This window comes from Varanus komodoensis, unplaced genomic scaffold (genome assembly GCF_004798865.1).
Source record: "Varanus komodoensis strain SLA01 unplaced genomic scaffold, ASM479886v1 scaffold5, whole genome shotgun sequence".
NCBI lineage: Eukaryota > Metazoa > Chordata > Lepidosauria > Squamata > Varanidae > Varanus > Varanus komodoensis.
Window position 1 is genome coordinate 31,040,349 of NW_025336087.1, and position 15,804 is coordinate 31,056,152.

General features: G+C 43.5%; 1 protein-coding gene across 1 annotated transcript; it reads right to left on the reverse strand.

Moving 5' to 3' along the window:
* Positions 1-932: 932 nt before the first annotated feature.
* CDO1 (cysteine dioxygenase type 1) lies at positions 933-15,537 on the reverse strand. The gene is made up of 5 exons (XM_044445955.1): positions 15,254-15,537; positions 8,795-8,872; positions 6,197-6,354; positions 3,120-3,289; positions 933-1,635 (listed from the first exon to the last, which is right to left on the reverse strand). The coding sequence occupies exons 1-5, from the start codon at positions 15,430-15,432 to the stop codon at positions 1,606-1,608; spliced, it is 615 nt and encodes a 204-aa protein (XP_044301890.1). The 5' UTR covers positions 15,433-15,537; the 3' UTR covers positions 933-1,605.
* Positions 15,538-15,804: the final 267 nt, after the last annotated feature.

Sequence of the window (15,804 nt, forward strand, 5' to 3'; positions counted from 1 at the left end):
TCCAAAACCAAATAGATGTTAACTATATGTTTAAAAAATCTTTATATTAAGTACAGTGGTACCTTGACTCACGAACAAAATCTGCTTCATGACTCTGGTTGCGACCCAAATTGGTTGTGAGCCAAGTCAAATTTCCCCATAGGGTTCAATGTAAATAAGGTTAATCTGTTCCATAAATATTTTTTTAAATCAAAGGGAAGAGGGCACAATTGTGGGAGCACTGGAAGGAGACAGGCGCCATTGCGGGTGTGCTTGTGCAGGAAAGACGGGTGTGATCTTGGCCATCTCCCCCGCCAGCACGATTGCTGCCATCTCCTTACTCCCTCCCCAAACACAACCACAATTGCACCTGTCTTCCCTGCACAAGTGCGCCCGCGATCGTGGCTATCTCCCCACTCAGTGGGGTGAGGAAATGGCCATGATTGCGGTTGCTACCCAATTTGCGACCTGAGTCAATTTTTTAATGAAATTTTTGTTTGTGACTTGATTTGGTCGTGAACTGAGGCATTTGTGAGCCAAGGTACCACTGTACTTTTGTCATTTTTCCTCAATGTATTCAATGCTTTATTAACTGTTGATGTGACTGAATATAGGATTTAAATAGTTATGGATGCAATCCTAAGCACACATAGTAAAATAAACATGCAATTAACAAACAAGGTGTAAATGATACTTTTCTTCCAAAAAGGAGGAGGAGGAGGAATCTATGCCAGATCTTCATTTATTGATTTATACTCACTTGAATGTGGATAGAGATGTATTAATACAGTCTATTGGTTTTCTCTAAAGTCAACATTCACTGTTCTTGTTTCTCTGCCCCATGTATTCCCCAGGAGCTAGTAGAAGCATTAACAAGACACCTATTCTTAATATCTATTCATTATACTGATGCTGGGAAACAAACAGAATTTTAAAAAAAGTTGACACCAAAATTAAAATTTAGTTTTATTTAGCTTGTTGGGCAGGTCCTAAAAATACAACCCACCGGAAAAGGTAGAAGCCAATTCCATTCAACATCATAAACAACTTTTACAGAACTTTTTCACCGTAACAGAAACAATGTACAAGACATTTAATATTGCTCCTATTTTTAAAAAACAAAGAGACATATGAGATTTTAAAATGTACAAAAAGTTTAAAAGTTTCAGCAGATAACCCTGGATAAAATGAGGCTATATTAACTGTATACAGTACACTCTGTGTTACTGTGAGTTAATGCTGACCAGAGGTTAACAAGTTAGTTAAAACTGGCATTCTAAGACTCAAGTCCTACTTGAAATCCCAAGTGCTAAATCCTTGTGCATATGGTTTCCAAAATGGAATTAATAAGAGACAGACATCGAACAAAAAGACTGATTTCACAGTGGACCAATAAAAGTCATCTAAATTTGATGAAGCAGTTGTGGCATTATTCCCTTTATCATTGAAGGAAGGAAGGAAGGAAGGGACAGACAGACATAAAGTTCACTCATAACTACATGACCAAAAATTGTCCTACTGTAGTAAAGATTATTCCAGCACAGCTTAGTACTGACATCAACCAGAGAATCCCATTCCTTCAGCCCAAAAAAGAAGAAACAAAAAACTTAGTGAGCCTTCTGCTTCTCAGTTGTTCTCTTGTGAAACTGTTGCTGCCTAGAGGGAAGAGGGAGAGTCTCTTACTGTTGAGATCCTTCAATTATTTCAAAATCTACTGATGTTTCTACAGTACAAAAGCCAGTATCACACGCACAAGAAAAGAATAAGCAAATACTGTCCTCATAGCTCCCATATAACCATTTCCCAGTGATTGACCATGTGCTGCCTTTTTCATTCATGGAAGCATCTGGAAGCAAATATTTGATACCACTTAAATATCCCAGTCTTTGGTTATAAAGCTTCCAAGTGGTTTATGTGAAAGGTGTAAAATAAGGCTATGTCAATGACATTACTTAAAGCAAGCAGAACTGTAAGGAATCTCAACAGATTTGCGTAAAAGAATACAGATCCAGAGAGTCTAAAAGGGCTGAGGACATTAAACTCTCAATCCCAAGGCACCCCACTCATGTCAAAAGGCTGGGGAGATGGTTCTCTGTTCTTTCGGAGGTCAGGAATAGAGCCAAAATGTGTGAACAGCAAGGATTTAGCTAAAAACTGGGAGAAACTTCCCAAGAGCAAGAGCAGAGGCAGTAGAACAGACTGGCTTGGGAAGCAGTGGGGCTCTCCTTCACTGGGGGCATTTAAGCACAGGCTAGATAAATATCTCAGGGGTGCTCTAGTTGTATTCCGCATTGCAGATCCTGGACTTAGCAGGGGTTGGACCAAATGACCACCAAGGGTCCCCTAGCACTGACATTTTGTGAACATCTTATTCTTGGGAGTGTCTTCATTAAAAAGCTTTTAAAAGTGCCAGAAAATTTTTATTCTGATTTTAATGTGCTGTTTAATGCATGACAAGTCTGGTGCCCTTCAGATGAGTTGTCTGCAATTCCCACCATTTCCAGCCAACATGCTGGTCACTCCCAGGTTGGGGAAAGCTGAGCTACATGTTCATTAAAAAAGGGGCAGAGCAGACCTTTCAAAACTGAAGACAGAAAACTTCATATATTTCAATTTTCCTCCCTAATGAGAACTACAGTATCAGTAAGGTTTCCAGCCTGCAGCAGTATTCAAAGGTTTTCTGAATACCTCTGCTCATTCTGTTATGCCCACAAGACTTAGCAGCTGAGGCTCCAAATAATCGTATCCCGCCAAGACAAGGTAAGGGACAAAGGTTTGTCCCTTTAGTCTCTTTGATCCATTAAGCAAACATAATGATATGCTATTCCTATTATCCTGGAACACTCAGCCTTAGAACTCTTCCTTGTTTGCCCAGCTTTGTGATTTATTGGCCTCAAATTTGGCTTTTCTTCTTCTTTTCTGGCTGTTCCCCTTTTCCTTTCAAACAGTGTGCCAGTCCACTGCCCCCTGTCCCCTGCCATGATCTCTGCTTGGGAGATACCCAAAAGGCACAGGGGACCTCGCACATGTGGGTCACTTGTTATTGCGAGGTGTATGTGTGTAGGCCAAGAGTCAAATTCTTGCCATAGAAAGGTTGCATACTTAGAGGTTAAGGGTGTGATAAAGATCTGTATACTTACATATGGAGTCCTTTCTCCAAACTGACTATAGAAAGTCATTTTAACCTTTTGCTTGTGTCCAGTTCTTTGGTCAAAGGTATGGCAGAGTTCAAAAGGTGGACTGTACAGATGGAGACTAACAGCTGTTTCTGTATGACTTGGGTTCTCCACACGATGCAAGCCAATGGAATCTGTGCGCCACAACATACGAGAGTACAGATTATGAACAAAAATTGCATGGACGAGCTACTTCTGGCATACTTCTACCCTAGATTCAGGAGTTATCATAATGCTTTCCTTTAACACTCCAGATGGACTATCTCACATTTATCTCTCTCCTTTCCAGTCATTCCAACCAGCCTCTGTCCCCAGCTTGATTCTTTCTCTGTGACAGTTTTCCTTAATGCAAAAGAAGTAGGGTTGTTTTCTTTAACTATACTTGTATGCATACCCAACATGGCTTACAGAATTTTAAAGGAAAAAACTAGTATACTGAAATATAATAATATATAATATCAGTACAAAGTAGCATAAGAATGGCTCTTTCCATAAATGTAGGAAGCAAAACAATTAATACTGTTGATAACAATAAAGACACCAAATGCAAATTAAGAAGCCCAGATTGTAAACAAAAGACCAAGTTATTTTTACAAGCTTGGGTGACTAGAAAGGCCTTCACTGGCACCAAAAAGATGGTGCAGCCTTTCTGGGAAGCTGCCCCACAGCCGGGATGGCACCACCACCAAGAAAGCTCTTGCTTTGGCAGTTGCTTACTCCATTTCAGGAGCATTCCAAGTAGGTTCTCCAATGAGAGTATTAAGGATTGGGTTCACATACACTGGATAAGACAATCTTTTAGGAAATCCAATTCCAAGGTGCTAAGAGCTTTAAAAGCTAAAACCAGCACTTTACCCTGGGCCTGGAGATAGAGTGGTAGCTGGGGCAGCTGATAAAGCCCTGACACAATGTGGGTGAAATGCCTAGTGAATTCGTAGCTCCGCTCTGGACCAGATGAAATTTCCGGACTCTTTAAAGGCAGCCTGACATACCACATATCGTAATAGTCCAAACGGGAGATTGCCAGAACATAGATAACTATGGCCAAGATTGTTTGGCTCATATTCCCGTTATTGGGCAATGATGTTCCAATTCATTTATGCACACATTTATTTTTATTCCTTTCCAAAGTAAGATGTCTCAGCATGAAAATATGGCAGAGATACTAGTGCCCAGCAAGAGTTGTATGCCAAGAATCAGTCTCTTAGTTCTTTCCCCAGGGAAATCCAGAGAGGACACTTTTCTGAACTGACAATCAAGATCTCACCACAAAAAGCTCAAAATAACCAACCGACTTAACTAAGGGCAATTTTGCATGTGCAATTTTGACTTTTTATGCTGGCAAAGCAAGACTGTGAATTTAAGGAAGAGGAAAAATAGTCCCTTCTATTAGAAAGCTTAAACATCAGTTTTCTTCAGCCTGATACCCTCCATATATTTTGGACTACAGCTCCAAGGATTCCTGCTCATTGACTATGCTAGCTGTAGCTGCTGAGAGTGTAAATCCGCAGCATCTGGAGGGCAGCAGAATGAGGGTAGGCTGCACCTGTCTGAAGGTTAGCATGGAGAACCTAGGGACTGGTGCTATACATTGGACACATTAAAAAAACTCAGAACTGATCAGAATTAGCTGACGTACAGGCATTTGACGATTGCACCTTAGAGTGTCCTCTTCCCTTGTTTCTGTGCCCACAACTAATCTTCATTTTCTTATTTGGCCTGTTTATATCGCCAGGTTACGGCAGAGGTCTGCCTCTCCATAGCCTGGTAAAAGACTAGGGTGCATTTTTAAAGATATGAGGGTTAAAGTCTGCATTTTAGACCTGGGGAAGTAAAATACAGGGAAGTCATCTGCTGATTGGGAAACAGGTACAGATCCCAGCAAGTGTTGTTGGCAGCTATGCCAGGAAAGAGTTCTGGTATTTTAGAAGGGCTGCCACAAAGCTGCACGGAGGGAACTACGAGTCCTTCCAGATGAACTTTTTACCTTCCAACCTACCTGACTCATATATGGGGTGAATGGTCATCTTCTTCCACTGCAACCACCCCACCACTTCTTCTATCCTTCCCACACCTCACCACACTCACAAAAAGCCCATTACGCTGGAAACTAACCCTGTCCTCTATTTTCATGGAATTCTTCCCTTCTTATGAAAAAGGGACAGTTTTCACAGAGAAGTGGGAAGATTGATAAAGCATGCTATTCGGGGGCGGGGGGGGGCAGGTGGGGTTCTGCTTATCTGTTAAGTGTAGGCGGTGGCAGAAATGGTCTGTCTTTGTTTTTCCACTCTGAAAGCCTCAGCATGCTATTGCAGCACCATGGGGCTCGTAGCAGAGGCTTTTAGCCAGCAACACTGGAGCGGCATCGTTGGGGCCAGAGCCAGGCTTTAATGGCACTTAGCATGGGGCTGTTTCTTCCCGGCAGCTGCTGATCCCTGCTTGGTCCTGGCCTTGCTGCTGCAGCTCAGGTCTCATCCAGCTGCCTACCTGCTGCTGTGGCACGACCCATCCATCATGCCCATATCCCCTACCAATCCAATTTGGCCAGCAGTAGCAGGCAGCAGTGGAGGTGGCCACCCATTGTGGAAAGGAACCAGGTAGCACCCTGGCTCCCATAAGAAACAGCACTACGTAAAACACATCTGTGGGAAGAACAGGCCAGGGGAAGGGAGGCAGCAGCAAGCAGGTACAGGGGCACCTGACACTGGGTGGGTGCGGAGCGGGGGAGTCTGATAACAGCAGGGGCTACAATGGGCCATTCTGACCCCGGGGCCCCTTCCAGGTGCTTGGCTATGACAACCTCTCACACTGGCCCTTCTTTGCTTTATAGTCCGAACCATTAGGAGGAAGCAGTGTGGGCTATTAGGGAAACAGGAATGCTAGACAGAGCTACTGTACAACTTACAGGAACTTCTCCATCTTTTAAAAAATGCAATACACCTCAAAGCAGTCCATGTTTAATTGCAATGAGGTCAGGAAAGTTAAAAGCTCTAGGTAAAGATAATTTGATATCTGTGAGGTACAGAAACAAAAATGCTTACCGTTAATATAGGCACACTGATTTTCTCTCAAAACCGTTTCCGATTTCTTCAGCATCTCCCCAGCCCCCTTTTTGTTAGGCCAATCAAACAGTGTTTCCTTTAGATTTCCTTGAAGGATCTTCATTAAACAGTGTGAATCTGTGTGATCATGGATACTGCTGTATATACACACAAAGTACATGAAGTCAGCAGGCTGGATGTACATGAACTGCTAAGCACATGGACTACAAGCATAACATGCCATAACATGACTAGTCTAATCAAAATGTCATTATTTCATGCACCATTCTATAGTGGCTTGCACAAACAGGATGATGCTTAATTCCAGTTGAAAACATTTGCTGGTTTAAGGGAAAAGGTGAAGGAAGTGGCAAAAGAGTTTGGAAAAACAAGGTGATGCCACTACTAAATAATGCTATTTAGTCATGGAAAGAGCTGCTCCAAGTAATTGCTTTAAACTTCCTGATACTGGATTGCTGATTTAGGCATCCTGATTGCCGATAAAACTCTCCCCAGCCACCTCTCAGATTTAATCTGAAGGTTATTCTGTTCACAGTCTCCTAACTGAGACTATATTTTTGGCTGTGGGATTTACCCCTCTATCAAAAAAAGCAATATACACGTCTCTTCCCAATGGTTGTTGTTCTTTAACAGTGATCAGAAAATGTGTGCAAACCATTTGTAATCCTCAAAAATAGATGTGGCAGGGGTTTTTTCCTCTGTTTGTTACTAGCTATATTTTGGAGTATAAAAGAACTGCCACGTTGTCACTCCCATTTCAGATGGAGAGTAATCCTTGTCTATATAGTCCTCCTTGTGCAGCAAATTAAAACAAGCTGTGGACTTTTATTTTTAAAGCAATTACTGCTTACCAACCACCCTGTACTTGGCAGAAGCTCCAACAGCCAATGGCCAGGTTTTGACAAAATGTTAAACCATAGTATAGTGATTCAGGAATGAGAATTGGGCAACCTCCCCACTCCCAATTCTCCTTCTCTGGCACAATCACCAAGGCAAGACAGAAGCCATCTGCTTCCTGCTTTAAGCTAATCAGAATTTCTTCTTCAAGAAGGAAACTTGATTCATTTAAAACAGGGATGGGCAACTTTGGAGGACTGGGAGGCTGCACTGGACCCCAGAAATTCTCTGGAGGCTGCTCTCCTCCACTGCTCCATCTACCATCAAAAGCAACAGTGGCCCATGGGGAGTACACATCTTGTTGCTCTGAAGAAATGTACCCTAGAAAGAATTGCAGGGTGCACAGCAGCAGTGGGAGTCATGCTGCAGTGGTAAGGAAACCAGTGAGAGTAGCAAAACTCCCTTGCAGGGGCATGCAAGTTGAATGTTGCCCACTCCTGGTTTAAGTCATGATTTGTTGTAATAAGACAGGATAAGCCATGGGTTGATCCTGGCTTATTTCAATAAAATGAAGAAGCATTTTTATTACACTCCTTATCAAGGTGCTCAAAAGGATGAAAACCTTCTCTCTTGCAGTTGTTAGAGCCTTTAAGCACCACATCACAAGATAAAGTACTGATCTGTATACCTGCCTGGTCTGAGCAATTGCTAGAAGCAGTTGAGTATGGCTTTCTGCCTACAAGGTGACATCAGTTTCAGTATTCGACCCCCCACCTCCACAACTTCAGTGAAGCTACTGAACTCAGAAATATTGCTATATTGGCCCAGTTTGCATAATCACCATGTGGTTAGATTGACTGATGTTTCTCCCTCCAACAAGCCTTTATGCCCAGGTTCTAACACCACAACAAGCCACACCTGAGTGAGGAATCAGAGATGGAGTGGGGCAGCTGTCTTGCTTGAATAAACCACTGTGGCTCATTTAAGCCCCAGCAATTGTGTGAACCAAGTTCTCTGGGGGTGTCAAGGATATTTAGAACAGTTTGGTAGTTTCCAGTCACTAGATTTCATAAAAATGAGGTGAAGAGAAACTCTCTGTCACTTCATCAGCAGACTCAGCAAATGCTCCTTCAGTCAGACACTGGGACTATCGTCCACACAGCATCCAGAACAAAGAAAAACCTGCTACCATTGTAAGAAAGCACAAAGAAGGAAGTCACCAAATGGGTCTACAGCAGCTTACTCTGACAAAGAGGATTTACTTTCCTCAGGTTTTGAGACATCTATTTTGCAGAGGCCAGAAATAAAATGGACACATAGATTTATAACCTTGACCAGGTTTATTGAAGTCTGATTCTAAAATGTCTAAGGAGAACCAGGTGGCTTACCCCTCTAGCATATCAGAAGAATTATCCCTACAAATGTTAGCTAGTTCTATAAATGTATTATGATAACATACAGAGAGAGGTTTTGATGTGATAGTGGGTAGGAAAAGTGTACCAGTGGGTTGCAGTCAAATGATGTGTCTCTATGAATGGGTCTCTTTTTACCTCAGGAGGCCCACTGTCCACCCTGTCACCCCCTTCCCTCCATGCTGGCTGGGCCTGTGACAGGAGGAGCCAAAGGTCAAACCAACTGGAGGGCCCCTGCCATGGGGACATTCAAAGTGGCACGGAAGCTACCTGTTAGGCAGTATTGCCTATATTCTTTCAAAAAGGAGATCCATCTTAAGCCACTAACCTGCCATGACCTTCTCCCCAGCATAAGATCATCAGATTGAACTTTCCATTTCCTTTATCCACAAGATTTCTTGTGTATCTGAAACAATAAGCAGCAAGATTCTCTTTTTAAGATCTATAAGCTGTAAACAGAAACATGTAATAGCACATTTCTCTTCAGCAGGATATTCTATATTGGGCAATGGCAAGAAGCATTTTTAAATGTCCAACCTGTCCCTGAATCCTGGACACTTAAAAAATTTGCCACCATTCCTTTGTGAGCTGTACAGCAGTAGTAATCACCAAACCTGCATTCTTTTGAACCATGGACACCTATTTTCCACAAGTGTCTTAAAATAATACTCAGATGCATTGATAATGTATGTGAAGTGCTTTGAATTAATGGAGCTGGATCCAGGAAAAATAATGTGTATCGGGGCTAGTGAAAACCAGCTTTCCCATTCACTCCTCTTTCCCTCTGCCAGCAACCCCTGAAAGGTCTTCCCCCAGGTGGGATGCTACTGAATGAAGCGCACCTGCTTGTGGAAGCTGCCACTACCTGATTTTTGAGAATTGCCCTTCTCCCCTCAGCCTCCCCTCAATGCCAGTTCATCTCATTCAATATGGCCCCTTCCTGCAATCCTTCAGGAAGTTTTTGGAGGCTGGAGGGCTCCTAGACAAAAAGAGCAAAAGGGATTCAGGCTTTATTTTTTAATAAATACTTTGAGCCTTTCCAGGAACCTTCTCAATTATAAAGATCCAAAGGGACTAACTGACCAAAGATCAATAAGAATTGCCCTTTTGTATAGTGCTCTTTAGCACTTATTTAAAATGGCTAGGCAATTCAAGAGTTCAGTCTCATAACTTGCAGATTTGCTTTTACAATATACAACACACCCATATATTATATCTACTCCCTGGGTTGCAGAGAGCCACGCAATCTGTTGTTTGTGTCCAAGAGTGCTGTAGCCATGTCTTTCCCAATGAACATCTGTACCCAGAAGTTTAACATTTCAAAGTTGTTTGGGATATACCATGATGGTTTACCATTAAGAAAGAAAAATGAAATTGCAACTGCAGAATTCACCTGGCAAGGAAATTAGTGACTATATTCCTATACAGTTTTCAGATTACCTTAACAAAAATTTTTCTGCATGACATAAATGCTGCTGAGGGATTGTGCGTGTTTGTGGTGGTGGGGAGGAATAACTTCTAGAAACTTATTAAAAAGCCAACCTTATAAGGGAATTTTGTCAAACAAAATAAGGGAATAAAAAGAAAAACCTAGCCTTTGTGTACCAAGGACAAGTGTTGCACAAGAGTCCAAGAATAGGAATTGCTTGGATAAAAGGTGGCAGATAAAAGGATTACTACACATAGATTTTGCTTTAAAAACCCTGAACAAAAACTATTCTAGCAAAATTTAAACTAACACCTGCCTGTTAAACTGGTATGGGTAAATACACCCTGATAAAATGTTTTCAATAAGCAGTAGTATGTCTCTTTTAAATATTAGCAGTGTGTGCATATAGGTTTGGACCTGTAAGCACAAATATGAAAGCAAGTTTGCAATCTAGAATTGCAAAAAGATTTTTCCTAATGAGAAATGCCATAAAACCACTGAGGTACCAACAATGCCTTGCCAAAGATATTGCAAGTGATTCACTACTTCTTAGAAAACATCATAACTCTAAGAGATGTAGAAAAATAAACTCTGTCTTTTATTACACAGCCACGTGTTTATCTTATCTAATATTATGCAACAGATCTATAAGCTTACACATAAGGAAGTGAGCATGGGGACTTGGAAAGTCAGTTCCCTTTCCTAGCCGGTGGATGGAACCAGCCCCCTTTAATGCACACAGGAATATTTGAGAAGAGTCCATTATCAACTGGGGGCTTTAAAGAGCTCCTATTCTCAAGAAGGCTCTGTGCAGGGCAGGGTATGAAGTAAAAGGCTTTAGATTTACAGCTCCGAGATTTACAGCTCCTAACTGGAACCAGGTATAAATAATTGCTCAGGAAAGGGGCACACAGAGTGGAGGGACAAGATGTCCATGAGCACATGCTCATCCTAGGAATCCCTTTCCTAGGAGTTTCCTAGAACTGGAGCTTCCACGGTAACCCGTTTGCATGCTCATCTAGTCCTACGTCACCCCGGCCCTATCGTTCTTGCTCTGAGCCGCCTAACTGAGGGCTTGTGGGGGAAGGGAATTTTTTGTCGTCACTCTTTTTCAATCCTTGGTCGTTGAAGCCCTTATAAATAACGTGGAGAACTCGGTACATCCCGAGCCGTCTTCTGCCTGCCCTTGAACTAGACACCGCCCTCCCACACCCCTCCATCCGCTTCTGAGAAACAAGTTCCAGCCGGCAACTCAGGCAATTTATTCCAAGTCAGCTCTCATTGGTCCAATTCTTTGGGGGTGTTGCTCAAGGGCGGCAGCGATTGGCTGTCTGGTCCCTGCCCTCTCTCTGCCCCTCAACCTCCTTTATTGCGTGGCACTTCGGGAAAGCCGAGAGATATCAGCAAGGAGTGGGAGGACAGATTTCGCGCGGGGCAAGGGAGGAAGGCGCCCGAGGATGTGCTGTTCTCGTGATGTGGCAGGACGGCTGTGCATCCCCACGGAATGCGCGCTGGCATGTCGGGGAGCGGAGAAAGCATTTGACTGCTTTATGTAATTGCGGCAGCCCACACTCTGTCAACACCAGAGTCCCCTGCGGATGTTTCGCACCGCAACGCCCACAAACCCTGAGCACTGGCTGTGCTGGCTGGGGCATATGAGGGTGTCGTCCTAAACTTCTGGAGGACACTCAGTTGCCTACCCGGTATAAATCATGAAGACTGTCATGGGGGAAAGTCTAACAACTAACCCCTGTCCCTGATAGTGGGGGTTCTACTTTTAGCACTTTTAGCATTTATTGAATGATATTCTCAGGGGCATGTTTATCTGGATCCAATGTCTGTATTTTGAATCTAGGCAAAGTCCTTTATTTTATCTGGCATTATTTTCGAACATTAGCTGAAATGTATCTTATCAGCTGCTCTATGTTTAGATCAGCTGTGCTTAATTACTGTTTTATTAAGTATTGTTATTGTTAGCTGCCCTGATAATATTCAGACGCACTGGCGGGGATAAGATCAAATCACCCACTAGAGCAGCCTAGAACAGGAAATTGTAAATGATTTCTGCAAGCTGCCCAGTGGGGTTGGTTGCTGAGCACAGACTTGAATTTCCATCTCCTACGACCAAATCTTATACATGCACAACTGCAAGTTGGGAGAAGTGGGATAGAGCAGTAGAGCTGAAAGGGGCCAACTGCATCTCGGAGGCCATGCCATTATATTGCTTTGGTTATCAACCTCTTAATAAATTGCCTGTTCCTGTGCCTTTGTGTTGTTGCAGTCCCTTCTCTCGGAGCAAGGAAAAAGTTTTGTTACTGGTATGCTAGCAGTGCATTTGCTACTTGTGCAAAGTAATTCAGAGGCTACAGAAAAAATGCCAGAGCCAGGGAGGGAAGAGAGGAGCCTTCATTTGGGATGGCCAAATAGCTACTTTATATTCCATGTACAAAAGAAGGAAGCCAATGGAATATTAGACTGACTGTGAGATAAGGTACAAATTATCAGGCAGTACAACATGCATGCTGATTTCGGTACCCCTTATGCTTAAAATGATGCCACTGACAGCTGGGTCACTCTCACAAGCAGTTATGTGTGCAGCCGCTTGAGAAAATCACTTCTCCAGTTTGCTCTGGTGATGTTCACTGCATCATTACAGATCGGGGGACTCAAATCTGCAGGAAATGACCATTCCCATATACCACAGGGACAGATGGTTCTTTGATGTGAATTATCCCCTAATATTGTCCAACTACTCTGAGGAAACCGAGGGATCCTGTAATCACAGTTACGTGCAATGTTTTGCCATGTTATGGTAAGATGCTATGTGAAGGACTAAAACTGGGAGTGGGTAGAACATAGAGCTCCAGATGCTTCAGTTCCCAGAAGTCCCTGCCACCATGGCCTGTAGACAGGAATGCTGTGAGCTGACATCCAGAATGTCTGGAGATCTCCATAATACATGGAATACTTTCAATACTTTAAATCACTACATAAACACAGTATTATTCCTTTCCATTCACCATTATAGGTGACTAGATTGCCAAGCAGTTAAAGCCTGAAATGCCATATATTTCCACTTGGTCCTCCAAGTTCATCTTTCGTTATATTCAGGATGATGAATGAGCAGTTTAATGATAGGTCCGCTGGACTGGAAGAGTATCAGCTGCCAGTCCTGAAAGGGGTGTGCATGTTGATTCCTTCCCTTGCAATCCAGCAGATCTATAAGAAAAAGGAAACTGGAACTTCTTGGTTTTGTGAGGATCCTCAGCTACCACTAACAGGACATTTGAACTGGGCATTATTCAGCCATATGAATTATTAACCACATTTCTTTTTCTTAATTCTTCTCAGGTATTTGATGGGAACTGCATGTGGTGATCCTGTTTTATGTGATATGAGATCTAGAACTGCAGGCAAAAACTACATTGTGTTCCCTTCCCACTTGCGAAAGGGACATTTCATGCTTTATCATATTACTTTAGAATGTCTACAGATTTCTCCAGCAAGCAACAATGTTTCATTTCAAATCCTTCCATCAGAGGCTAGACAGTTTCTTTAAAAGAACTAAAACTGTACAGTTGCTATATAAATGAGGGGACTGACATGTTAAAGATTTTTAACACCTAATGACCTGGATCTGCAAACAAACTAAAGAGATTACAGCACAAGCAGTGCAAATCAGCATGCTGATAACACTCAGCTCTATTTCTCCTTTTCATCTTCAACAGGTGAGGCTGTGGGTGAACGGATGCCTGATTGCAGCAACAGACTGGATGAGGGCTAATGAACAGAAGGTAGATCGATACAACATTGAGATGCTGATGATCAGTGGTTGTTCTGACTGCGTGGAGGGTGCTCAGCCTTTTCTGGATGGTGTGGCACTTCCCCTGAAGGAGCAGGTTTTTAGCATGGGGATGCTCCTTGATATCTCTTTGTCACTTGAGGCTCAGGTGGCCTCAGGGGCCCAGAGTGCCTTCTACCTGCTTCAGGTGATGGTTCAGCTACACTCCCATCTGGACAGAGATCACCTGGCTTGGGTAATCTATGCCTTACTCAATTCTAGATTACAGCAGGGCACTTTACGGGGCTGCCCTTGAAGACAGTTTGGAAGCTGCAGCTTGTGCAAAATGTGTTAGCCGCACTAATAACTGGGGCCAGGCAATCCAAACATATAACACCTATCCTGGCCCATTTGCACGGGTTGCCTATATGCTTTTGAGGCAAATTCAAGCTGCTGGCTTTAATCTATAAAGCTTTCCTCACCTTTGGACCACAATACCTGAAGGAATGCCTCTTTTAACTACAATGTACCCAGATGCTACACTCAACATCTGAGGCCTTACTTCAAATGCCACCTCCAGGGGAACCATGACTGGTGGCAACAAGCAGGAGGTTGTTTTCTTGTAGTAGTCCCAAATTATGGCGTGAACTCTCCACTGAGTCCCACCTGGCAATAACTTTATTATCTTTTCGGTGCCTAGTTAAGAGGCATTTGCCAACTCTAAAAAGCAAATGTGGGCATGGGGGTGCAGTGGAGAGGAACTGCCCACTGGTTTTCTGCAGGCTTAGTAGTGGACTAGTATTAGCTGTTAAAATAAAAATGTGGTTTAAATACAGTTCTAATTAATATTTATTTATATTTTTTATTTATTGAATTTGTATGCTGCCCCACCCATAAGCAAAGGCTCTCTGGGTGGCTCAGAGCTCCCCCCCCTCTCTCCCCACACAGATAAAAATTAATAACAATAACAAGCAAACCATAAATATTATATAATAATGATGGTGGTGGTTCCTCTTTTAATTTCTATTGTATTCTATTATATTTATTGTTGCTGTTCATCCCCCAGAAAGCTTTGGCTATTGGGCAGCATAGAAAACAAATAAACAAACAAAGGCCCAGCGTGCCCCTTGCAAAAGTAAGACAAAACTCACACCACTGCTAAGGCACAAAAGCAGCTACCTTAACCATAGTTCAGGGGCCTGGAACGGGACTTGCGGGCATCCCTGGAGGTACAGCGAAAGGGCTGCCTACATGACATTTATCCAGAAATCACCCCATTCACACAACTTTTAATGGGGGGCATCTCCTCTGCTTGTAGCCCTCCCAGAGCTTCATCTTTTTTATTTCCCAAAAAAAACACGCACAAACAAACATGATAAGGAAACTTGCATTTGGATCGTTAGCGCTACAAGCCGTTCTCCGTCTGGACGCGGCAGCAGCACAACCCGCGACGCGCTTACTTCCCTGGAGTCTAGATTACGCCACAACAATAAACCATTGAACTAGCCTCGTACGCTTTGCACGTCGAGGCGCCGATTCGAGCACACCGATCCTCCGGGGTTTTCCACCGAATTTACCTGAACTGGTCAAACTGGGCATATCTGGTCCATTCCTCCGGGTTGCTCTCGTAGGATTCCATTAGGCTTTGCACTTCTGCCACATTGACCTTATCGCCCGCGAACAACCGATGCAGGATTTGGATCAGCTCCTCCAGCGTCTGTGCTTTCCACACCTCTGTCTGCACGGGATGATCCATAACGCACTATCGCGGCACCGCTGACTGGGCAGAACCGGTCCGGCTCGGCGGCACGGCGAAAGAAGTCGGCGTTCGCTGCAAAGCCGGCGGCTTCCCTTGCCTCTATTTATCCCCTGGAGTTAGAATGGGAATGTACCAAGTATCCAAGGAGGGAAGAGGGAGGTACCACTAAGCCTCTTTCTTTCGCTGGCTATAGCTTGCTGCGGCGCGCCGAGGGCGCGGACGCCCCCTCCGCCCGCGCAGAGGAACTCACTGCAGCTTTCGCCAAAGCCCCTCGCGCTGCCAGAGCGAGGCGTTTGCGCTTTTTTCCCTTCTCGGTGCCTCCCGCCTCCTTTCCGAAGGGGCCTCGAGTGCTCCGCCGCGAGATCCCAC

Coding starts and splice junctions, on each gene's coding strand:
- CDO1 (XM_044445955.1), bottom strand. CDS start 15,432: ATGGATCATCCCGTGCAGACAGAGGTGTGGAAAGCACAGACGCTGGAG. Junction 6,355..8,794: donor TGGGGAGAAGGTCATGGCAG/GTTAGTGGCTTA, acceptor GTGTATATACAG/CAGTATCCATGATCACACAG. Junction 1,636..3,119: donor TTGGAGAAAGGACTCCATAT/GTAAGTATACAG, acceptor TCTTCCCTCTAG/GCAGCAACAGTTTCACAAGA.